Here is a 26951-nt window from a genome sequence, read left to right as displayed (position 1 = left end):
TTCAATGATGCAGATCACAACTCTATTCATCCCTACCTTCCTTATCCTTCTTAAAGTTCACAACAGAGCAGTCAAGGTGGGTCTACTAGACATACTAGAGACCTTCCTTACTTTCTCTTGGCATCATGAAAGTATGCCAGTAGACCATTTAGTTTGTCCACCAGTTCTCCTCACCTTTGTTATATGAATATTCATCTTTTCTTCCTATACTGAAATTCCATAAAGACATTTTTTTAAAACCCTTACCTTCTGTCTTGGAGTCAATACTGTGTATTGGCTCCAAGGCAGAAGAGTGGTAAGGGCTAGGCAATGGGGGTCAAGTGACCCAGGGTCACACAGGGTCACACAGCTAGGAAGTGGCTGAGGTCAGATTTGAACCTAGAACCTCCCGTCTCTAGGCCTGGCTCTCAATCCACTGAGCTACCCAGATGCCCCTTCATGAAGACATTTTTGCTGCTATTCTTTGTAAATTTTTAGTTATGTGTTATAGCCTGCTGATACACCATGAGTCTTTCCACTGTCTTGTATATAATATCATTGTTTTCCTAATTCCTGCTCTTAATACATGGCATGGAGATTATCCAGGATTCTCAAAGGTTATGCCTTTGGAACATAAGATCTTTCATGTCCTGACATACTGGATAGGCTTCAGGTCTGGCCTTGATAAGAGATAGTATATTTTCTGAGGACAAGCCTAGTTAAGTATGGGAAGGTATATCAGCACAAACAGTAGGAAGCCATAGAATCTGATGTGTCCTACTCCATCTTTCTCCCATCCCACTACCTTCATTTCTCTCCTCCTTTCCCTACAAGATAATATACTGGGTCTAGAGTTGAGTAGGAAGATAGTAAGTTGAATTACCTTCAGAAAACTGGGAGTGCTTTTAACAATCCCAAGCTTCTTATTAACAAAGGCATATCTTGTTAACATAAATATTTTTCCATTGCTGCTTTGTGGCCACAAATCATGAAATATCACAGTCTCAAAAGAATTAAAGTGGAGGTTTTCCCTACAGGCAGTGGAGCAATGCATAATGGGTGTGGAGCTGAAAACATCAATCATAAGTTGCACAAGAGAAGCAGAGCAAAGGATGTCCTCAGAGAGATATGTGGTCAAACAATAGGGTGGACAATTATTTGGCAAGTGTAAGGAATAACTAAATGGACAGGCTGCATGCTCTGTTGGGTGTCTATGCATTGTCAAGAAAGCTAATGATTCTCCTCAGCATATTGATTGAAGCTCCTGTGGATGGTATGTAGGAGGACATAGACATGTGTTTCTTAGGATAAGAGGTCATGAATGGGTTGTGATCAGTATCATTGAAGGGAGTGCTTATATTCATAGAAATATTGAAAATGCATGGTATTACATTCTTAATGACTATTGATTCTATCATCTGCTAATAACTTTCACTCCAGTTTTGCCATCTGAAAATGTGATAAGCTTACCATAACTATTTTCAGATAATGATAAAAATGGACTAATGTTTTCTGGTTGTGATAGAACTACCAAAGAGAAACTGTACAAGACTGAATTGTATTTTGTCAACTTACTTCCTTCTCTTTTTTTGATGAGATGTAAGAGTGTATTCTCTGATCAGAGTTCCACCTAATGTGCTTATCAAACAGGATGCAAAATGGCATTCCTTAAAACTTGTATTTGTAGGAAGACAGAGCTCTAGCATAATTATGAAGCTCAAGTTTCTTTGTCATCACTAGCCTTCTCTCAGATTTTCCTCTTCAATGGCCTTATCAAGATTGTGCCTATGTACCTGAGCCTGTCTTGCCTTTTTTTCTTTCACCTTTGCACTGTAAGACTTCCATTAAGAATCAGATCTTAATCATATGCTTTCTCTTATGTATCATTCTGCCTGGTTTTCTCTTCTGCTCTTGCAGTATGGTAATCATGTAGTAAACAACTTTGAAAATTTACACATCATGAGTAACCTGAAAGTTTTTGCTGCCTCAAGAACTTTAGTACCTTGGTAGTACATAGAATTGTAGATTAAGAGCTATAAGGACCTTAGAAGTTGTTAAGTCCAATCCCCCCTCATTTTGTAGTTGAGAAAAATGAGGCCTAGAGATGTTGTGACTCACCCAGAGTTATAGCTAATAAATGTCTCAAGAATGGGATTCAAACTCAGATCTTCCTGACTGAATGTAGTATTAATTTATTAATGAGCTCTTAAGGATGGGAAGAGCATATGAACAGAAAACAAGAATTTCAGCTTTAAAACATCAGGGGTATTTATAAGGAAGGAAAGTTCAGTGATTATACATTTAGACTTGGGGCTTTTGAGTATGAATAATGGTGATAATGATGTCTAAGACAGAACTCCTTATCCTTCTTTAAAAACCTGCCCTTTCTAACTTTTGCATATTTTGTCTGTGGTGCCCCCATTTATCTAGTTTTTCATATTTGTAACCTTAGGATTTTCTTTAACAACTGTCTCCCTCATCTATTTAGTCAGGATCCTATCTTTCTTGTCATTTTTTTCTCCCCTTTAAACCCTTACCCTATGTCTTAGAATTGATATTGAATATCTGTTCCAAGGCAAGAAGACTGGAGTGGTAAGGGCTAGGCAATGGGGATTAAGTGACTTGCCCAGGATCATGGAGCTAGGAAGTATTTGAGGCCAGATTTGAACCAAGGACTACCCCATCTCCAGGCCTGGCTCTCTATCCACTGAGACACCTGGCTGCGCCTTTGTCATATCTTAATCCCCTCCCTCCATTCCCATTGTCAATATCCTAGGACAAGCCTTTGTTAAGTTCTGCCTCAGTTGCTAATAATAATTTCCTTATAGGTCTTATTCTTCTGTTCCCTCAAATTCATGCTAAATATTTGACTGCTAGATAATTTTCACAGAATCATAAGATTGGATAATTTCAGACTCAGAAGGAATTTCAAAAGCTATCTAATCCAATCCATTCTTGAACAGGAGTCCACTCTAAAGCATTCCCATGCTCTAGAACAAGTGCTTATGCAACTTCTGCTTTGAAAACTTTCAGTGAGGAAGGAAATCCATTAACTTTGAGGCAGTTCATTCTATTTTTTGATATATCTAAGTATTTCCTTCAAGGAATTGTGAGGTGGCATAGGAGACAGACTGCTGGGCCTAAAAGATAGGAAGAGTCATATTCCTGAGGCAAGACCTGGCCTCAAACACTAGCTGGGTGGCATTGGGCAAGACACTTAACCCTGTTTGCCTCGGTTTCCTTATCTGTAAAATGATCTGGAGAAGGAAATGGTAAAGCTCTCCAGTGTCTTTGCCAGGAAAACCTCAAATGAGGTCACAGTCAGAAATGACTGTAAAACAGACTTCCTTCAAACCTAAATTTCATCTTTGTGCCTTTTTTACTACTAGTTTTTTCCCTTTGGGGCTAAGCAAAATGGGTTTAATTACTTTCCCATATGATTGCACTTCAGATTTGTTCAAACCATCATATCCTTTCTAAGTCTTTCTGTCATACCATTTTTTTTAAATGGCAAAAACTTTAGGCTTTTCCTTTTCACTTCTGTAGATATGTTCAAGTTTATAGCATCCTTCCTAAAAGGTGTTTATAATTGATCATAGAATTCCAGAATTGCACCAAGATAAGGTTCAGTAAGACTCATATCCCTAGACCTGGGAATTTTTTTAAATTCAGAGATATTTTATTTTCCCACTTAGATGTAATAACAATTGTCAACATACATTTTCTGAAATTATACAATCCAAATTGTCTCTCCCCTCCCCATTGAGATAGTAAACAGTTTGATCTGGGTTATACATGTAATAGGCCAAATGTACTTCAGATTTGGGTTGTTGTTGTAAGAGAATACTCATAAAACCAAAACCCCAAAATAAAATCATAAATAAACTGTTTTGATGCTTTGATCTGCTTCTGATTCCAACAGTTCATTTTCTGGAGGTGGATAGTATTCTTTGTTGTAAGGCCTTCAGGATTGTCCTAGATCATTGTATAGCTGAAAGCATTTAAGTCTTTCATGTTGATCATTGTACAATATTGCTGTTATTGTTTATAGTGTTCTCATTTAGGAACTTTTATGGCAGCCTAGTATCGCGCATGCATTCTTGTCTGCCACATACAGTTGACTCATTGAACCTGTAGGACATTAAAGAACCCTTAGGTAAAGGGGAGAATAGAAGGAAAGACCTGAAGGAAACACAAACAGGATAGATTTGAATGCAAATGTTAGATTTGTTATTTTTTTAAAAGCATGCTGAATGTGCTGGAAATTTGCAGTTTCATGTACAATCCTTTTTCTGATCTATTTTATAAATGGAAATACTTAATTTAGCTGTGGTCTTGAAATTCAAATCCCATTCTCATTTAACTGGCATCTCCTTAATCATTTGCTTACTTCTCAATCTACCTGTATCTATCAATGCATTTAAGTGTCAGATTCAAAACAAAACAAAAAGCAGTTCAGAAAATGAATGATTTCTTGTTTTAACCTTCTTGATAATTTAATCCTTCCAAAAATGGAGGCATTAGGGCAGCTAGGTAGCTCAGTGGATAAAGTTCAGGCCTTGAGATGGGAAGTGCTGGGTTCAAATTTGGCCCCAGACACTTCCTTACCTGTATGACCCTGGGTAAGTCACTTAACCCAGATTGCCTATCTCTTATAATGCTCTTCTCCCTTGAAACCAGTACTTTGTATCAATTCTAAATCAGTAAGGTTTTAAAACAAAAAAGTGGAGGCAATCACTTAGATTAGAATGTGTAATAGAGAAGAAAGATAAAGTTAGTGAAGCAAGTAATGTTGAATCTTTCATTCTTTCTGGAAGGAATGGGAAACTCAAGAATGAAATTCTAAAGATTCCAGTGAGAGAGAAAAAGTGGAAGTTGTCTAAAAAGACCAATATATAAGGAACTTGCCAAACAATTTGGTTTATCAAAAGATGTAAAATTATGGACAAGATGAAAATGGAAGACAAGACAGGTTGAACAAAAAAGCTTAGCATGGCTTGAAAGAATCTCAGGAGTATTAGTTCTGAAAAGAAGTTGGGAATGACAAGGCTAAGGATTTCAAAGTGATTTGGTGAGGAATTTTTTGTTTTTAATAAAGCTTTGGATTTTTTAAAAAGGAGACTCAAAAAGAGATTTAACTGTTACTTGTCATGGATAGGATAAGTGATAGAAAATAAATCTCCTCAACTTTTTATTATGCTCCTGTCTTCTCTGTTGGAGGAAGAATGATCTCTAAATTGGAAAGAACAGAATTGCCAAAGCTAACAGTGAGCTCATGCTCAAAATAAGTTAAGAGATTGTATCAGAAAACATCTCCCTGTCCTTGGACCCAAGTCACTTTTCCCAAATGAACAACAGCTTGAGGTCCTAAGACTTAGTAGTGATCTATGAAGGATTACCCAGAACTGGAGAAATTGGGAAGGGCAGATGTTGGTATGGTTTTGCGGACCACCACCCTTCCCCCAGTCAGGAGAATGGAGACAAGTGAATCTAATTCTTAGTAAAGTTATCAAAAGTATTATTTAATAGATTTTTTGGGATATTATTTAAATGGCAAGACATCTTCTTTGGGGAGGGGGAACAGGAATGTATTGGGATTTTAATAGCCTCCAGGCCTAGTGAGTCAGCAGTGCGATATGAAAACCAAGAAAAGTTAGTGCTGCTTTAAGGGACATGGAGTCTCCTGGATTTAAGGAGATGTTGGGTTTTTTTGGTACTTTATCCTAGTCAGACCATACACATCTGAGATATTTATTTCATGGCACCTCATTTTAGGAAAAAATACTGAAAAATTAGTCTCCAAAGGAAAATCATTAGAAACTGAAGGGATTCAACTTCATTGTTTATGGAGACTACCGTTTGAAGGAACTTGTATAGTAAGCCCATAGGAGAAGATTTTAGGGGTAAGGAGAACTAGGATTGGAATCTTTAGGTATTTTAAGGGCAGTAATTTGGAAGAAGAAAAAGACTGACCCTGGAGGGTAAACTTGGTAGGAGCAAAGTTACAAGGTGTCAGGTTTAGATTTTTCTAAGGAAAATCTTCCTAACAATTAAAGAGATCCCAAAGTAGAATGGACTATCTCCATAGAGCCCCACTAAATGTCTTCAAGCAAAGTTAGCTCACCACTTGAGGAATCTGTTGGTTGGGGGAGGGGACGTGTGGGCTAGATAATTATTTCGTTTTAAACTAGATGGTTTCTGATAACCTTTTCAGTTTTATCATTCTGTATCTCTTCTTTGTGTCTGGCTGATCAATCATTTCTCATTCAACTTAAATTTAGTCTTGTCTAAAGTTGGTGATCTTCAAAGTAGTAGGGTCTTTGGTGTGATTATCAGGTTGGTGTCTGGTCACTCAGTTAGAGAGTATCCTTACATCTTACAAGATCCATTCATGGCAATCATGGGCTTTTTTCAAATACAACCATACCCCCTTTAAACTATTATCTCACAACACAATTGTTAGTGTTCCTTTACACTTCTACCCTCCCAGTGCGGTATCCAGGCCATCAGGACCATTATAACCTAGCCGAAGACACAGATATTGGCAGCAGCCATGTAAGCAAAATTTATTCCTGTTCCAAAGCTCATATCTTTCTTATAGCATTTGCCAGGCCCTGTTCTGTTCCAGTGCAATACCTGATGTATTGCTGGTAAACATCTCTCTAGTATCCCTACTCTTCCCTCCCCCCCACCCCCCCCAATTTCATTTTCATTGTGGCAGAGTGAGCTAAACTGAGCAGGCAAGGATGAATTGTGATATTTAATCCCAGATCTCAAACTACCGTATTACTGTCAAAGTTACTACCACCTTGTTTAGTCATGTCCAACTCTTTGTAACCTTGTGGACCTTGCAGACACAGGCTTTTCTTGGCAAAGGAACTGGAGTGATTTGCCATTTTCTCTTCCTGTGGATTAAGATAAACAGGTTTAGTTACTTGCCCAGGATCACACAGCAAAGTAAGTATCTGAGGTCAGATTTGAACTCAAGTCTTCTTGATTCCAAGCCCATTTCTCTACCCCGAGTCCCCTAGCTACCTGGTCTGGCTCAGATTCATGACTTTGGTTATATCAAATTGTTAACCACATCTTATGATTTCTATCTATCTCCACAACATGTTTAATATGCTTCTCATCTCTATTCAGACAACCATCACCATAGTTCATACCTTCACCCATATTACCTGCTGTATTGCAAAATCTCCTAACCAGTCAAATCTTCTTCAAGTTTCATCAGTTTTTCTGAATTCATACTCCATGCAGCTGCCAAAGTGATTTTTCATACAGTTTAGATTTGACTATGTCACTATCCCACTTCTTTAAGCTCCAGTGGTCTCTTATTGACTCTCAAGTTGAAATTTTTATCTTTGTCATGTTTGTTATTTCTATTTTGCATAAACTTTATTCTTTAAAATGTTTGGATATATATGATCAAAAACTTAAAGAGGCCACTTGTCCATGAATGGGGTTAGAAACTTTGATAATTTTGACCATGCAAGTACAATCTATATATGATATGTACTACCCCTTATCTATCTTGTTTAATAACAGACATCTACTCATTCCATTCTTTGAGAAGAAAAATAAAAGATATTCATTGACTATATCTTGACTTCAAATTAAAATTTCAACTCTTCCCTGGCATCAAGGTGTCTCTAACCTACCTTTTCACTTTTATCTCTGTACTCTTCAGTTCACTCAAATGAAATTACTGCTTGCTCTCTGAACATCACTCTTTCCTCTTTGCACTTTTGATTAAACTATATCCTATTTCACCTTCCCCATCCTAATCCTCTGTTGAATTCCATACTCTTCCTGTTTTGGAAATCCTCTAAAACTTCATGTAATACAAATGCATTTATGTACTGTTGTATGCAAATAACTATATTTGTCTACTTATTCAACTGTAACCTCCATGAAGACAGTGCCTGTTTTTTTATGAATTTTGTACCTTTCCAGGGTCAAACAGAGGATTTTCAGAATGTTTGTTAAATGAATAATTTGAAGGGCATGTGGTAGCCCTTATAATTGATGCTGATTTTATGAATTCCTTTCCTTTTATGAAGCATAATAAGGACCAACTGTGACAATAAAAATGACCCTACTTATGAGCAAACTGGAATATGCATGACTTTATAATTTAAAATTCATATAGTTTGGGATGTGTTTGTTTTGCTGAACTGTGACAGCTTTTTTGTAGCATTTCAAAGTTCATTTTCCTTAGAATAGCTTTAATAGATGTTATAAATATTTTCCTCATTTTATAGATGAGGAAATTATATTGAGAGTTAGATGACTTGTATTTGGTTGTCCTTTTACATGTTGTCTTTCCTCATTAGAATGTATGTACCTTGGAGGCAGAGACTGACCCTAGTGCTTATTAGCACTGTATCTTTCACTAGTAAATGCTTGTGGACTTGTCTCCAGTTCTAAATTCTTTATTGTATGAAGAAAAGAGTTCCAGAAGCATGATCAGGCCACATGGAAGCAACTCAAGGAGATTCTGAGGAGAGTGCTAAGGGTGGTGGAAAGGTCTATACTCGAACCTCAGCTATGATACTTCTAATTACAGGATGGTGGAAGAATCACTTCCCCTGTGGGGTTCCATAAAGATTGAAAGTACCTTAGAACATAGACTTTTAGAACTATAATAGAGCTCGGTATTTCTTTTAATTCAGTCCCCTCATTTTTAAAGCAGGGCCTTGGAGAGAGGATAAGTGATATGCCTAAGGTTACATAGTCAGTTAAGTAATTATTAAACCTCTCTGTAATGTATTTATGGTAGAACCTAGGGTACAAAAGCAAAAATGACAGTCCTTCTAGGGGTGTGTGTGTGTGTGTGTGTGTGTGTGTGTGTGTGTGTGTGTGTGTATTTAAGATTTTCAGTAGCATAAGACCAAATCCAATTCCTTTTTCTTATATTTCATGGTTATTTCAATTAGTAACTTCTGTGTAAAGTGGTAATAAATAATTCCCATTACAAAGGGATTAAAATGTAATGGAAATGAGAGGGGACAAATGTTTATTGTACAGAGGATCATTACAAAGTTAGGACTTAGGACCTCACAGGTAAAAATTTACAGCATATGTGATATGTCTAAGGCTCTGAAAGTTCTGGTGTGATGTTCAGTAAAATAAAAGATACTTTGGCAAATTTCATTCTTCAGACAGGTTTCATCATGTGTAAAATGATAAAACTTGGATTAAGAGACCTAACGAACCATTTATAGCTCTAAGTCCTATAATCTGAAAATAATATGAAAATATGATCATTGTGGACTTAAAGCTCTGAGATTTTATGATTAATCACTTGAGGTAAAACATTTTTCATGTAAAATGAGGCGTTTGGACTAATTAGTTTTCTAATTCTCCCTTTAGTTAAGTACCTGAGTGCAATATACCAATATTTTTGAAAGGCTAACACTTAGGAATAAGAAGGAGACTACGGACATGAGTTTCATTCTTATGGTGACAACAGCCCAACTCATCTTTCTTAAGATGATTTTGGGGAGAAGTAGAAGGAAACAGGTCCTGAAGCAGATATCTTGTGCCTCAGTTATAGGATTAATATGGAGAGAGGCATAGGGGAACTTGTTGGAGGCTGATTGGAAGATAATTACATTGAAGAAATGACCACTTGAGACCAAGTTTCCTGAGAGTGATCTCCATACTCCTGAAATAGACCCACTAAACCCTCTATCAAATGTAGAACAGAATGTAGAACTGTATAAATTTGAAAATTTATTGTACAATTGAAACTTCTGGGATTGGTTCATTAGAGAGAATGGAACAAGGAAACAGTTTAGTTCTGCCCTCAGATTGTTTCCCAGTCTGGAACAATGTTTAAGAAGGACTTAAACAAATCAGAGTACCTAAAAGAAGGCATTAAAGTGATCAGCTGAAAGGTCTAAAGCTGTTTAACCCGGAGATGAGAACTTTGATGTGGACATGATTACTATCTGCAGATATCTTAAAGGCCATCCTGGGCAAGTTTCAGAGAAGCAGATTTGGGTGCTGTAGAAACAGGATTTTTTTAAATGGTTATTATTCCTAGAAAGTGGCATGGGATAAGTGAAATGTATCATAAAGGAGATTCCTACTCAAACAGCGTTTAAACCAGATGACCTCTGGAATCCCTTCCAACTGTGATACTGTAAGTCATCTGTGCTTTCAACAATTTAATCATCTTATACCTTAAATTTCAGAGAAGAGTATGATTTTTTTATTAGATGTTTTGGAATCCATATCAAACTATAGCTTCTATAACACCTGATAGCTTGTTTCTGCTTGTGGCAATATTAGGTGTATAAATTTGTATTATTCTATGATTTCATTTGCTAGTATCAAATATTTCCCCTGACAAACTGTATATGTTGCCATGTCTTCCCCTTGACATGGCTTGGAAAAAAGTCATTGCTAAGATTTAAATAGTACTTTTTAGGACATAACTAAAGAAATATCCTATGAATGGTGCTGTTAAAATGGTATAGTGTTCACTTGCCTAGCCTACTGAGATCTAAATGCCTTTTTGCTCCTTTGTATTTTAGAATTTTTTTCTCTTGTCCCCCTTTTGTGGCTGCCTTTCCTCTAACAGTTATTGACCATTTTTGCAGCTTGGCTCTGCTATACTCTTGCTTCATCTCTTTACTTTTTTTCCTTCTCTCCTATTTCTTTTCCCCATTGCTTCTTTCATGCTTCTTTGCCTTTCATTTGCCAAGAGGCTTAATTTTTTTGGCTATTATCATCTATCTTTTCCTTCTTATCTGACCAGCTGTCCATGTAATGTAAAATTCTGAATTTTCAGCTTTCCTAGCTATTTGATTACTGATAGGATTGATCAGGAATGACTTCCTTGAAGCCAGAGGTGCTCCTCTTTTGTCTTCAAACAATGTTTGAGATGGCCAAAAATATTCCTAGTATATGTTAATAATAATTGACAATTTATATAGCACTTAAGATTTTCAGAGCATTACATACATTACCTCATTTGAATCTCATAAAATTCAGTGTGGGTAAGTACTACAATTATTATTTCCATTTTTCTTTTGAGGAAACTAAGATATAGAAAAGTTAAGTGATCATATATTAAATATTGAACCCAGGTCTCTCTTGACTCCAATTCTTTATATCGTCCCTTTTAAGCGTAGCATTACCTCCTTAACCTAGCTGCCCTTAGTGTTACTGCAGAGGTGGAGGCTGGTGGATCACTTGCACTAAGGGATTCCTAACTACAGTGAGAGAAGTTCAAAGTCAAAAGTTGATTGTATGTCCAAGCAAATTTGGTACCAAAATGTTGAAATATGATCACTCTGACTAAAGTGATGGATAATGGAAAAAGTATAGAACATAGGGTCATTTCTGGGTTTGATTTCTGACTTGGATTGTTATTAGTTGTATGAACCTGAATATACCTGTAATTCAGTCATCTTATTTGAAGTCACTTAATGATTTACAAATATAAATGTGAGCTGTTATTAATTCTCATTTCCCATTTTCTGTTCAGTAAGTCATCTCTAATAAGTCTGTTCTACCTGTAAACCAAGAAGTTTAATTGTGGTGGTTGATGTACAAGTTGTAATTGTGATACCAAGAAAAAAGACATATAATTAAGTTGAAAATTGAACTTAGACTTCATGAAGACTTTGTGTTAACCACATCCTAAATAAAGCCTAGAAAGTCCTTTATAAAACACAGTGAAAAGAATTCTAGACTTAGAAAACTTAAGTTTCAATACTATCTCAGCCACTCTGCAATTATAGATGTATCATTTAACCTTTAAACCCATTTTCTGAACTAAAATGGACATGATAATGTAATGAAAGTGCTTGTAAATCTTTAAGCACTGTGTTAATATGGTTATTCACCATCTAATAATAATAACAATGTTTATCCTCTAATAATAATTCATAGTTTTTTTAGATTTAGGGATTGGACTTCAGAGGTCATCTGGTCTAACCCCTTCATTTTGTAAATGAGGAAACTCATGCTCAATTAAGACCAGTTTTGTGCTAAGTATCAGCATCTTAATCTTGCTAGTTCTCATTTAACAACAGGTATTATGTCTGTTGTTTTCTAAGATTTCAGATTTAAATACATTTATTAAATACATTATTTTTACTGTATTAAGTATGATACAGTAAAAGGAGCCCTGGATTTAGAAATCGGACTTCAGATTTGGTTTTAAATACTGATTCTTGGAAGATGTTCATTGATCCTGTATCAGCCTGAGTTTCTTCATCTTAAATGAAGGAGGGTGTTGATTTCTTTCTTTTTTTTTTTAATGTATTTAGAATATTTTTCCATGGGTACATGATTCATGATTTTTTCCCATCCCTCTTCCCTACCCCCCTCCTGGAGCTGACAAGCAATTCCACTGGGCTAAACATGTATCATTGTTCAAAACCCATTTCCATGTTACTCATATTTGCAATAGAGTGATCTTTTAACATCAACCCCCCAGTCATATCCTCATTGAACCATGTGATCGATCCTGTGTTTTCTTCTGTATTTCTGTTCTCACAGTTCTTCCTCCGGATATGGATACCATTCTTTCTCATAAGTCCCTCAGAATTGTCCTGGATCATTGCAGAGGATATTGATTTCTAAGGACTCTTCTTGTAATAAATTCTTTGCTATTAATTATCCCATTGCGTACTGTACTACTTAAAGAGGAACTGCCATTGTTCCTATCTGTAAATCAAGCTAATAAAAATTCATATAAAATTACAAAACTAGTATAGATTAAAAGAAAAAAAATTATTTCAAAACAGGGTTGAAGAGTTTGTGAGGAGGGGGGTTAACAGAGAAGGAATGGTTCAGAAATTATAAGAAAAACTCAGAAAAAAGAAGGACATAAGAGAAAAACCTAACATTTTAGAGAAGTGACCAAATAGAGAAAGGTAAAAAATTATTTAAAATTTAGGTGTAGTTCCTGCTTTTATTTTCCTCAATCCATTTCTTATAAATTCTGGCCACATAGATAATTTGCTAATTTTGCAGTCTTACTGAGTTAGACACATAAAGGGGAAAAAAGAGGTGGATAAAGATAGGGTGAATAAGGGTACTCTTCCCAAATGGAGAACTTTCACCTGGGATTTAAAATGAATTCCACTTAGTATAGAGTATAATTTGAAAATTTCTCATTGAAAGTTTTCTTCAAAGGAAGTATTTTTAGATGAATTAAAAAAATAACGATATTATGGTATAGTGAAAAGGGAGCTGGCCTGAAACTAGGAAGATTCTGTGTTCAAGTCTTGCCTCTGACACATAATGTCTTTGTGACCCAAGGCAAGTCACTTAACCTCTTAGTGCTCTAGGCAACTCTCAGACTATTAGTAGGAAGAAAAAAGATATCATCCTGTATTGGTAAAGGGAGTTGTCACCAGGAATTTCCCTAAGTTAATGAAACTACAAGTCCAGTCCCTATCCCTTATGATATTGTTCAAAGAGAGTTTTGAAAACAATGTGTCATAAAAAGTGTAGATCAGATTATATATTCTATTTTGTTTTGTTGTTATACCTCAACTGGCACTGACCTCCTGAAGGTTTAAAGTCTGTTACTTGGCATTATGTTATAACTCAATACTTCTAGGCATAAATTGAGAATTTGATTTAGATTTTGGTGTCCTTTAGAGTCATAAGTGTTAATGGAATTTTATTCTTTCTTAGGTCATGTTTACTGGTGACAATATTCCTGTACATCCTCATGTTTATAGCAATGGTCATATCTGTTTATCCATTCTAACAGAAGATTGGTCCCCAGCGCTCTCAGTGCAATCAGTTTGTCTTAGCATTATTAGCATGCTTTCCAGCTGCAAAGAAAAGGTAGGACTTTTCAGTATTATTCAAGATAATACCTCGTCTTTCAGATTAGGTAAATCAAATATTTTGATATCTAATTAGTTTTTAAAGAAGGAGTTATGCTTTTGATTATAAGGTAAACAATAGGGAATGTTGCTTTTCCATAGAGAAATAAATTTTAAATTCCTTATTTTTACTTGGCCAAACTTTTTGCTCCAAGTCAAAGGTTATATGGATTAGAATATTTTGTTTTAATCAGTCTTTATACCAATGTCCTTGATTCATGATAATGAATTTTATTTCCTTAAAACATGCTTAGAAGAATAAAGTATATGGGAATTTTCTGAAAAGGCATACTATATAACTCCTTTCTTTTACACACTAATGGGACAGTCAGACACTTTCTTTTCCTTTCCAAGAACCTAATTTTTCATATATATATATATATAAAAATCTTTTTACCCTGAAGCCACATTTGGGGGAGTAGGTGGCCAGGAGTGAGAGGGAGGAGGGATATGGAAATATGGAGAAGATAGATCTCCTTTGGCCAGTAGTTATAGAGATGATTTAAATCCTCTTTTTCCCTATTTCTTCTCTCTTCTTATTCTCCTGACTCACTGGGGGGAATTGGTAAAAAGAAGTGGTAAAGGAAGAGTATGTGGGCCAATTAAAAAATTACATCTTGAAGGGACCTGCGATTTAGCTCTGGGAATCCTGAAGGTTTCCTCATCTCAGTTTTTTCTGTTTCTAACTTGTTCCTGCTTGAAGATAAGGGGACAAAAGAATGTTCATAAATTTTTCCCATTTGTCCCACATGAATGGGGAGTTCTCCCCTTCCCTCCCCTTCCCTTCTCTCTCCCTCTTGTTTATATGAAAAGACAAATTCTAATCTTTTTTTTTTTCCAGAAATTATGTATTAGGATTGGGTTTTTTTTTTTTGCATGTTCTCTAAATACACATCCTATGCCACCTTTGTCTTTAAGATCTTTTCTATTTGGTTCTTGAAACCTACACTCTGGTTCCTTAAGACTAAGATCTTTATCTGTATCCTTGATCCTTTCTTGCCTCTTCCTGGATTTGATTTATACTTTTTGTAATCTGTTTTCTGCCACTACCACTTAACTGAAATTGCTTTTAAAACATCACTAATGATCTTTTTTTCTGTCTTCATCCTTAATTTCATTGTAGCAAACATTGTTGATTATAACCTCCTTCTGGATATATATTCTTTCTTGGCTTCAAGGATACTAGACTTTCTTCCATAACCTGTTCTTAATCTGACTCATTATTCTTTAAGGATGGATATTTCCCAGAATTCTCACATTGGTCTTCTTTTCTTTATTCTCTGCTTAGTAGTTTCGTTTACTCCGATGAATTCATCTCTTACTTGTGTAGTGATGACTACAAAATGCATCATTAACAACACATCAGACTCGGCATATCTAAAATCCAACCTGTTTCCCTCTCTTTCTCTTGACCTCATTATTTCTGTGAGTGGTGTCACCATATACCTAGTTTCTCACATTTAAACCTTGGTGTCTTGGCTTGAGCTCTTTCTTTATTTCTTAATTCTTTTATGTAACCAGTTTTTGGTGAAAGTCCTGTCTCCTCTTGCTCATCCTGCTTGTTTTACCACCTTAAGAGAGGGCATTGTGACCAGGTGTCTTTATTCTAGCAATAGCCTCTAACAACTTTTCTGTCTTGTTTTTTCTCACTCCGTCCTTTATACTGACACCAAACTGATCTGACCTTATTCATAGATCTTTCATTTACTAATAATCTTAAATAGCTCTCTGGTGCCTTTGCATTCATTTTCATATTCTATTGCTAGGCATTTAAAGTCCCATGATCTTTTGATTGTGTGATGCACTACTATATAGCACCAAAGGCATTGTGGTATACCCTGTAATCTGGGACAAGTGATTTTAACTCATAGGACCTTATTTTTCTCAGCTATAAAATTGAGTATGTGGAGGACTGGACTAGATGACTAATGAGATCCCTTTCACTTCTAGATCAGTTTGCTTCTCATAATTTCTCTCTTCTATGTGAACATCATACATTGAAACCAGATGTATTACTCTCCATTCTCTGACCACATCCTTTACTCTCTTAAATTTTGTTCGATGCTCTTTTTTTCCAAAATGTCTCTATTCTTTTTACATGTTGAAGTCCTACTCATACTTTAAATTCTAATGCAAAAGGTATTTCTTCCACAAAGCCTTTCTTTATTCCCCTTCCCTTTCCCCCCAATTCTCTGCAACTCACTCACATGCAATCACTTTGTTTCATCATCATTATATAAACAAACATTTATTGAGATCCTAGTGTGTGACAGTTACTGCTAAGTGCTGGGATACAAAGAAAGACAAAAATATAGTCCCTGTCCTCAAAGAGCTCACATTCTAATGAGGGAGATGACTGCAAACAACTAAGTAAATACAAGATACATAGTATCAGTGGGAGATAACCTCAGAGGGAAGGCACTAGCAGGGAGAGAGCGGATGGGAGGAGAGGAAAGTCTAGGGAGAGAGGTGGTATTAAGAAAAGTCTCTTGAAGAGGATAGCATTTGATTTGAATCTTGAAGGAAGCCAAGTGGTAGGGGGGTGAGGAGCAAGACATTCCAGGCTTGGAGGATGGATAGTGAAAAGGAAGGGAGTTAGGACAAGTGTTGAATTTGAGGAATTTCACAAAGATCACTGGATCTCAAGAGTATGTGAAAAACAATAAAGTGTAAGAAGACTAGAAATGTAGGATGTGACCATGTTTTGTTATGAGTTAAACAGCATTCTATATTATTTTTCTGGAGGCCACAGGAGTTCATTGAGTAGAGACAGGCCACGGTCTGACCTGTAGAAATCAGTTAGGCAGATTAGATTGGAGCAGGGAAAGATTCAAAAGCAAGGAAACCAACCAGTTGACTATTTCTATAGTCCTAGTGTGAAGTAAAGAGGGTCATGATGGTTTTATGAACAATGAGAAAGGGATGTATATGACAGAGTTTATGAAGGTAGAAATAGTCAGCCGAGTAACAGATTGGATATGTGGAGTGATGAGTACAAGTGAATTGAGGAAGACACTTAATTTTCTGGTCTGGGTGACTAGGAGAATGATGGTAGTACACTAAATAATGGGAAAGTTTGGCGCAGGGAAAGGTTTAGGAGAAAGGTGACGAATTCTGTTTTAGACATGTGAAGATGCCATTGATATTTCTTTTGTCTTTTGATAAGGGTAGCTCCTTTAATGGGAAGTTTTCCCCTTATAACAAGCTTAAATCTGACTCTAAAATAATTATGTATTGCACCTAGTCCTCTCAGGGACTAAGTAAGACAAGTCTAGTTGCTCTTCTATATGATATTTCCAGTGCTTGAAGAAAGTTATCATGTTCTTTCTCACCAAACCCCATTTCCCCAATGACAAAAAATTTTTTTCTGGAATAAACACCCCTGTTTTCTTTCATTGGTCCTAATAGGACTAAAATTTGAGGCCCTGTACCCAACATGATGGCCCTTTTTATTCTTTAAAAATATATATTTAATTAATTAATTTAGAATATTTCACCATGGTTACAGGATTTGTGTTCTTTCCCTACTCTTTTCCCTCCCCTCTCCCAGAGCCAGACCCTTTTTATTAATCTTCATCAGAGGTGGTGCCTAGAACTGAACACAGTACTTCAGATTGTAGTCACAACACTACTGGCCAATGCAAAGTAAATCAGTACTAATTTTCATATTTGGGCACTGCATCCCTCTTAATGCAGCCTATTACATTGTCTTTCTTGGTTGTTTTATTGCATCTTTTAAGTTTACCACCCCTAAAATCCTCTTATCTTTTTCTGACAAATTACTTTCTATCCTTAGCTCCTCCATCTTCTACTTGCCAACCTGGGAGTTTTTTAAAAATCCAGGAAAATAATTCTTACCAATTCCTTTTGGGCATATTCCATCTCTGACCAGGATTCTGTCATTTTTGTTTTGGATCAAAGCCTAGAGACTCAAATCTCTTGACATTATTTTTTCATAATTGTTATGTACTTTGGTATTCCTCCTTAGTTACCTATCCTTGCTTCCATCTTCTCTGTATCTCTTTTTTAAAAAACCTAACTTAATTGATAAATTTCCTACATCATATCCATTTTTAGACCTTTTACCATCTAATTAGAATCCTTTTTTCTTTAGAATTATATTCTTAAGAAATTCCCTTCTTTATTGAGCTGGGTTCCCATTCTTCTTGGACTGTGTTTATGAAATCGTACATATTCTTTCTTTGAATTCTTTGAAATCTGCCTCTCTACCATGAGTTAACTTTAGCTTTGTTACAAATAATATATAAGTGGTCACTTAACTCCAGATTTTCTATCATTTCTGTCCTACTACTAATTTTCTTGTTTTTGGTAACAATAAGATCCTGAATAGAATTTGATCTTGTCGGTTTTCTGTCTTTTGAAGGTTGAAATTATCATTAAGTCACAAAAATTATCTGCTTTGCCTTTGGCAGATACTTAAAAAAATTGAAGTTCTCCATCGTGTCTCTTTACCAGATTTGTTAGCCGTTTGTTGAACTCTCCAACTGTATTTCTTCCTTTTGTCCATATTATCTAGCATATTTTGATGCCTATATGTTGTCTCTTTCTTGATCTTAACCCAAACAACTCTCTACAATGTGTGTCCTGTGTCCCCTCCCCCCATCCTTTAATTTTTTAATATGCGCATATCTTCCTAATAGCTAGCTAAAGGTATTCCTCATCCTCTTTTACTTGTCTTTTCCCCTTTGGAATGAGTATATCCTTCCAGAGCCATATTCCAGATATCAATCTCATTGTTTATTAAAAGACTCTTTGTACATTTCTTTGGAGACATTTGAAAAATACAGATTTTATTAATGGCAACTTTCTTAGATTTTAGCTCCTGGTACTTTTGGATATTTACAAAGCTATTTGCAGCTATTTTTTGTATTCTCCAGCTTTCTTGTTATACATAGAGAGTCATTTGCCTTCTTTGTTTCCATTAAAAAGCATAATGATTATATTTTTTAAATTCCAGACAAATCTGTTATACTCAGAACTTGTTAGATAGACTTTGTCCCTAGCCCAGAACCTGTTATTCCTTTGCTTTAGGCTATCCTTAAGGAGCAGTATACTCACTTCCCACATATACCTTTTTTCTCTTGCTCTCCTTGCTTCCAGTGAGCAAACCCACCCCTGGCCTTCAATTTCTTGTTTGGCAGTGTTTTTTAGGTTACCTCTGTCAATATCATTTGTGTGTGTATAAATGAAGGACCAGAAGTTGGTAGTTACCAGATAGGATAAATCTTGGTAACTTCAGTCATATATTTGCTGCACATTGCAGCAGGGGGCCTATTCATCAGTCATCACTACCTGGAAGTAGATAGGTGGCCTAAAATCAGGAAGACGTGAATTTAGTTGTGGCCTTAGATGCTTAATGACTCTGTGATCTTTGACAACTTACTTCACCTTTACTTCAATTTTCCTAATTTTTAAAATGGGGATGATAATAATAGCACCTTCCTTGCAAAGTTATTATAAGGATCATATGAGATGTTTATGAAGTGCTTGGCATAGTGCCTGACACATAGTAGATATTTAATAAGTCAACCCTCCTCTCCTTCCCTCTTATCTCACTTTTGTTTTATAATCACCTGATAGATAGCACAAATGATATGCATCATAAATATTTGCTTCTTCAGGAGGAATCTTCTATATCTTTTACCCTTCCGTTTTAGAATCAATACTAAGTATTGGTTCTAAGGCAGTGGTATAGGCTATAGGCAATTGGTTAAATGACTTGCCCCAGGATCACATTGCTTGGAAGTATTGGAGGCTAGATTTAAACCCAGGATCTCCTGTCTTCAGGCCTGGCTCAGTGGATTGAGAGGCAGTCCTAGAGATAGGAGATCCTAGGTTCAAATATAGCCTCAAGACACTTCCCAGTTAATATGACCCTCGGTAAGTCATTTACCCCCTATTACCTAGCCCTTACCACTCTTCTGCCTTGAAACCAATACATAGTATTGATTTTAAAATGGAAGGTAATGTTTTTTTGGGGGAGGATGGCTCCATATTTATTGGTTAACTCGAAATATTCATTGGTGGATCTCTTCTCCTGATCAATTGTCAAGATTCCCTTTTGCTTCTCCATATCTTTTCTTCCCCCCCCCCTTTTTAAAGGGAATATCTCATTCACTCTTTTACTTTAGCTCTTAGAGGGAACTAGCTTGCATTTTAAGCCAGTTCGCTGTGAAATAATACAAATATCACCCTTTTATGTATGTTACTGCAAAATTCTACCTATACTTTATATATACTGAGAGTTCTCCAGCCTGTATTCTTGCTAGTAGTTCCTCCAAAGGAATCTCTGTGGTCATTTGCTTGTATGAGTGCCTTAACTATAGATATGTCATTTTCCTTGACTCCTTATGCCATTCAGTTTCCTTTTCCTTATCTCACTAGCTTTCTTACCTTTTGCTACCTTTTTTACCATCTATGTTTCTTTGTCTTTCTGCTCAAGTCCTTTAAATTCCCATCAAGTCTGCCCAGATTGTCACTTGCCAGCTTCCTTTTTAATTAAGTTTTGCCATCAAAATTAATATATCTTGAGTAAGATATGAGACTCGCACATAGGAAAAGATCAACATATGCTGAGGTATGGTAGTTAAAAGTTTTATATTTACATTAAAGTATAGGGTTTTGAAGATACAAAAACATATTCTGAGGGTAAAAAATGTATGTATGAAGTCATCACTACAATGAGGGTTAGACTACTTGATTTCTAAGGTCCCTTGTAATTCTAATTTTCAAGAGCCAGTAAGTAGTGGGATATGTAGCTAAAATATAATTTTGAGATCAATTGAATGACAATCTTTGGGTCAAGGTCAAGTTATTAAACTGATAAATTATTAATCCGCTGATATAGAAAGCAGATTGTGGGCAAAATAGCTTGAAGAGAGAACAATCTACGTATGGAGACTTAAGAAGAGAACAGGAAAATCAAGTGAAATTTCAAAGGGAAAATAATATTGTTTTGGTGACTATTTGGAATTATCTTTGACTCTTTGTTCTCTTCTGCCACCCTCAGAGCTCTAAAATCTGGGGCAGTCAAATTCAAAAAATGCCTGCTCTGTGCAAGGGTACTATGCTAAATGTTGCAAGTGATGAAAAAATAAATAGTATGTAGTTCATTCCCTAAAGTATATAAGGGGGGATGGCTATGTGTATATATAGTACAGCATACAAATAGCAATGAATTTGGAGATCCCTAGTATTACCTCTTTTACTACCTCCGTTAGCTTCAGGAAATCCAATTTCTCTTGTTTCCACACCTCTAGAATGAGAGGATTGGACTCTATGGACAAAGGACCCTTCCAGCTCTTACATCTGGGATTTTTCTGAAATGGCATCTAGAAATCATAAGTGCTTAGTGGAGGGACAAACCAAGCCAAGCACTATGAAATAACTTGACCTTGATCCTTCCACGAAAAGTAATCTTTACAATTTTCATAGTACTTGGTTTGTCCCTACCCCAAGGATCAAAGGAAACTTCACAACAAATAAGACATCTGAATTGGGCTTTAAGAATTTCAAAAGGTAGAAATGGGAGCAAGAAAAAGAAAGCATTTTAGGTATAAGCAGTGGAAAAAGCTAAGATGGATTTATTTTCTAGTTAAGGGACTATAAAACACTCAAAGTGGTGGGGCGTAATGAGAGAAATAGCTGAAAAGGTAAGTTGGAGCCCCAGAGCAAAGGGAGAAACCAGTAGAGTATGAACTTCTTGAGGGTAGAGATTATTTAAATTTTGTGTTTATATCCCCAGCACTAGCACAGTACCTTGCTCCTCAGAAGTGCTTAATAAATGCCATTTGATTTTAATTATAGGTTTTTTAGAGTGGAGAAGTGACATAATCAGAGCTGTGTATCATGGAAGGAAGTGGGTAGGATACTGTTTAGAGAGAAGGAGATTTAACAGCAAGGAATTTGGTTTGGGAGGCTATTGCCATAGTACCAAGTGAGAAGACTAAAGACTAGAACTAGTATTGAATGGTGGTAATGGAGAAAATGGCCATGCAAACAAGAAGACAAGAATAAAAGGATTTGGTAAATACTGAAATGTATACAGAGAAAGAAAAAGTCAGATTATGCTAAGGTTAAACACTAATGTGCCTGGGAAAACAGTACATTAAACAGAAATCAGGGACAATAGGAAGGACAGGTTGGAGGAAAAAGCAGTTTGGTGTTATGCTCATGTTGATCCTGAGCTTTGGGATATAAACTTATTTGGACATGTCCAGTGAGCAATATGTAAGACATCTTAGAGGAAAAGGTTGGAGCAAAGGGAATTTAGAAGTAATCCAGATAAAGGTTATAGTTGAAGTGTCGTATGAAGCTGAACTTATTGGTAGATTGGGGGCAAGATAGAACTTTGAGGATAGAAGGAAAGTTGATGGAAGTGGAATAGTTAGCATTTTTTAAGCACTTAAAATGTTTTAGACACTGAGGATACAAAGACAAAAACAAGAATCCCTATCCTTACTGAGCTAGCATAGTATTGAAGGAATAAAACATATACAGATATAAGCAAATATGAAAGATTTACAAATAATTTAGGGTGACAATAGTAGCTGGGTAGATTAGAGGTTTCTTGTAATAAGAGTACTTGAGCTACTAGGAATTCTAAGAGTAAGGGATGAATTCTATGCAGGGGTGACACAATCATGGAGTTGGAAGATTGTCAGGTACAGCAAATAGGTCAATCTGGCAGAAATTAAGTTTGCATGAAGGAGAGAATAATAGAACAAGCCTAGGAAGATAGGCAAGAACCAGATTGTGAAAAACATTAAAGACCTAAGAGCAGAATTTATATTTTATTCTAGGGGGCAATAAAGAGCCATTGGAGCTTTTTGAGCAGGGAAATGACATAGAAAGACCTCTGTTCTCAAAGCATCACTGGTAGCTGTCTGGATAACAGATTGAAAAAGGAGAATTTGTAATTAGGGAAGACTGTTGGAGTAGTTCAGGCTTGAGATGATGAAGGCCTGAATTAGAATGTTGCCCATGTAAAGAGAGAGAAAGAACTGAATGGGAGAAATTTTGAGAAGATAGAATTGAAAAGACTTGGCCACAAGTTCAATTTTAGGGTTGAAGTAGAAGAAAAAATCAAGGCTGACTCCCAGGTTTTAATCTACAAGAATAATCATATACCCTTAATATAAATAAAGTGGTTAGTGAGAGGAGTAGGTTTTGGATAAAAGATAATGAAATCTGTTTCAGATATGTTGAATTTGAGGTGTGTGCCTATGGGACACCTCATCAGACATATCCAGTAGGCAGTTGGTAACATTGGCTCAGAAATGCTGAAGGGATTTCAGTCAGGGGATGTTGGTTAACTATTCAGAACTCAGATTAGAGATCATCATTGCCATTAAAAAATAGAAAACAGTGACCTTTTTGTGACTTTTTAACTCATCCATTTTTCTCTGATCCTCATTGCTTTCATTAGCTTTCCAGTTGATTTCATTTGATAATGTCACCAAAATTAATCTTTCCAACTAAGATATATACTAATTAAGCTTATTTGGGGTAAAAAAAACTGAACAAAACAAAATAAAATTTTCGTGCTCTGGCATGGACAGCTGATTGAATTAATTAACATCCAGCATAGTTAGAGATCAGATTTCTAACATAATCAGACTTCTGGATTGAGATCCCAAACCAAGTAAAGCAAAAAGGCTTTTTGAGCATTCAAATACCTATGCAAGTTCAGGATTTAAAGTACTCTGCTCCTTAGAAGACACACTAAGCCTTTAGATCAAAACCTTATTTACTTTCATTTAATACAGAATTGTGAGGAATATTGATTTTCTGATTTCTATCTCCCTCCTTAGCAAATTAAAGCATTTAAATTAGGAAGAGTTGGGGAGTGGGTGGAGCAGGAAGGAGGAAGGAGAACTGATTAGACCAAGGGACCATAATAAGTGAGAGTTAAGGAAGAAAGAGGAAAAACTAGACTAGGCAAAATTGGTATATGTCCAGGCCCAGTACATAATGGATGGTTCCTAATGGCCAAATCATTTAAAGAAGACTAAATACATCTCTTCCAAGTCTAGGAAATGTAGATTATATTAGGATTACCATAACAATGATCAAAATGTTGATAAATAAAAGGTAGTTATAATTTTTCAAAATAATTTTCTGTAAAATTGCTTACTTAAAGAACAGCTTTAATGGGAGGAATTGGCTTTATTTTGAAATATTTACAAGTTTCTAGTTTCATTCTTGTTTTTTCTAAAATTAATCTCAAATGATAACCAATTCCTTAGTCAACTATTTATTATTTAGCAAGTTTTTTTAACCTTTGCTTTAGTTTCCTAATTTTCAAAGTCATATTTTTAAAAATATACATTTCTGCTTTGATCACATTTCTACCCTTCAGAATTACTTGTTATAAGTATCAAAAGAGATAAGTGTGAGTGTTCTAAAAGTAAAAGTATGCTATGTCACCAAGGTGTGTTTTCCCATATCTTTACCCATTACAGAACGTCATCTTTAACCCTCATATAATATACAAGGAGAGACTCTAATCTGTTCCTTAAAATATATGTATACATGCATGCCTATACACATGTATATACATACATATATGTAATTCCCTTATTAGCTTAGACAAATTTATTTGGTCATATGTCTAAATATGTAGTTTCTTACAGGAAATTATTGGGGGGGTGTATTAATCTTCAGTAATTAAATTAAAGGTTTGAGGTTGTTGCTATGAAAGGAAGGAAAAGAGGGGGAACACGCCTAAACTTTCATCGTTGCATATAAATGCCATTTCTCAGAAACTCATTTTGCCTTGGTTTTGAACTTAGACATAATTCTTCTGGTCACGGTTAAATTTTTCACATTAATTTCTTCCTTAATTGCTCTTAGATTCATTATTTCTCTTGTAACTTTTTTGGCTTTGCTAATTCCCCTCAAATCCTAGGAACAATTAGAAGGGGTTTTTGTTTTGTTTGTTTTTGCCATTGGAGGATTTTTTGTTTGCTTTTTTTTATTGTGGCAATCCTAACATAGGTTATGTTTTTCTTTTATTCTTTACCATTAGCTACTTTCCTTTAAGTGACACAATATGGAAGCTCTGGTGTCTTATGACATGTTCTCAATACTTCTACATTGTAGTACCACAGTGATTTAAGTGGTTCTCAAATTTCCCAAATTTTGGGGGGATTGAGTTGGTGTTAGAAATAGAATTTATTTCAGTTAAGATGTATTTAAGCAACTATATTTTTAAAAATAAAAAAATTAACATTCTACAAGTGTTTACTAAGTTGTAGTTTTAAAAGCATTAATTGTATTTAAAAAGAAAGTAAAAATGAAATCAGTTCTTTACAAATGAACCATAAGGAATTGTTATTACAGACTTAAATTTCTTCTTTCATAGATGGAAATATGTGTGTGTGTGTGTGTGTGTGTATCTGTGTGTATCTGTGTGTGTGCGCGCATGTTGAAATCTGATTCTCCCTTCCATATTCTCTAGGGAGTCTCTATTTCTTCTCTTTCCCCAACAAACATGTGACATTTAAATAATTTAGTTACTAGTAATATTTCCCAAAAGTTTTCTCTTTTGTTTTTTGCTATGTCATTAATATGATATACAGATGTATATTGAGTTCATATCCATTCTCTAAACAATGTATGCAGGTTTTGCATAATTAAGGATTTTGAGAATATTTCATGTTTTTTTAGCTATTTTATCCATTTAAACTTTTAGCTATTTATTTTATCCATTTAAACTTTCTGGTTTCAGAGGCGACCACCAGATAATTCTTTCTATGTAAGAACATGTAACAAGAATCCAAAGAAAACAAAGTGGTGGTATCATGGTAAGCATTCAATCTGAAATGCACCCCCCCCCCCCTTCCCTTTAAACATTTCAAGAAGAAGAAATTTATTTGAATATGGTCAAGTTAGTGGGAGAAGACTTATGGTTTGATATCCTTGTTTTATGATGTTAAGCAATTCTTTTAGCTATTTCAAAATTCCATTTTGAATGTTGACAGCAAAAGACTTTGGACTTTGAACAAATGAACAAAAATTGGAAAACTATCAAAAAAGGAACAAAGAGTACATAGAGCACTGGACTTAGATTCAGGAAGACCTAGGTTCATATCTAGCTGATGACCCTATATGACCTTGGACAAGTCACTTAATCTCTAGCTACCCTAGTTTCCTCTTTTCCAAAATAGGGATGAGTTGTGAGACTTAGATAATATAAAGCTCTTTGAAAAATGTAATGTCATATAAATGTTAGTTTTTATGAACAAATAAAATAATATTTTGAGTATTTATCACATGTATAAAAAAGTGCATAGAAATAGAAGAAATCCCTTTGTAAATTTTCAATTCATATTAGAAATAATATTGATGGGAAAACATTTGCTTTGAAAAACAACATGAATTTCTTTTTAGTATAAATTTATGTTGGATGTATTCATTTGGTCTAGATTTTTTTGGTAGGAAATAAATTTAAATTAACTTTTTAAATATATGTTTTCTTTATTCTATTGCTTCCCTCAAGAACGATGCTTAGGTGTAGTACCTTATGCATGTAAATGTCCAAATTATCTCTAATGTTCATAACTCTTAAATATTTTGTAATTCTTTTCTTGTTTCAGGTTGTTAGGATTGTGTTAATATTTGAGTTTTTTCTGTCTCATTTACTTATGCAAACTTATTTTTATCTAATATATGATAATCTATTTAAAATCCAATACTTGTATTGTACCAATCTAGTGACACAACTGTTTTATTAAAACATTTAATAAAGTGAATGGAAACTTTTTGCCCAGTGGGTGTGCTTAGATGAATGAATCACAATTTTGTCAGAAATAATAATGTATTTATATTTACATCATACCATAAAGTTTACTAAGTATTTTCTTCCCAGCCATTTGAGGTAAGTGGTTTAGTTGTTATCTCCATTTTGTAGAATGACTTCTAAGGGGTAAGAGAAATGGTACCAAGATAAGAACTCTGTGGTTTTCTCTGCCAGTACATTGAAAAAACTTTCCCAGGGGACTTTCATGTCAGTACCACTGTCCTTCACAGCTCTATTTCACATTACATGAGACTGTCTCTTAGTTGGACAGTCATCACCATCTACTT

At 35.3% G+C, this 26951-nt stretch overlaps 1 protein-coding gene across 4 annotated transcripts in view; it reads left to right on the top strand.

Moving 5' to 3' along the window:
- UBE2W (ubiquitin conjugating enzyme E2 W) overlaps nucleotides 1-26951 on the top strand; it is a 104783-nt gene that overhangs the window by 68896 nt on the left and 8936 nt on the right. For 3 of the 4 annotated variants that reach the window (XM_007486955.3, XM_007486954.3, XM_056824110.1), the window contains exons 4-5: nucleotides 13645-13800; nucleotides 25594-25669. In XM_007486955.3, the coding sequence (XP_007487017.1) occupies nucleotides 13645-13800; nucleotides 25594-25669 (232 nt within the window). The remainder of the gene's footprint in view (nucleotides 1-13644; nucleotides 13801-25593; nucleotides 25670-26951) is intronic. The other variant, XM_056824111.1, reaches the window with a different exon arrangement.

This window comes from Monodelphis domestica, chromosome 3 (genome assembly GCF_027887165.1).
Source record: "Monodelphis domestica isolate mMonDom1 chromosome 3, mMonDom1.pri, whole genome shotgun sequence".
In the NCBI taxonomy this organism is placed as follows: domain Eukaryota; kingdom Metazoa; phylum Chordata; class Mammalia; order Didelphimorphia; family Didelphidae; genus Monodelphis; species Monodelphis domestica.
The sequence above is the reverse complement of the archived record's forward strand: the minus strand, read 5'-3'. Positions and strand labels throughout refer to the sequence as shown.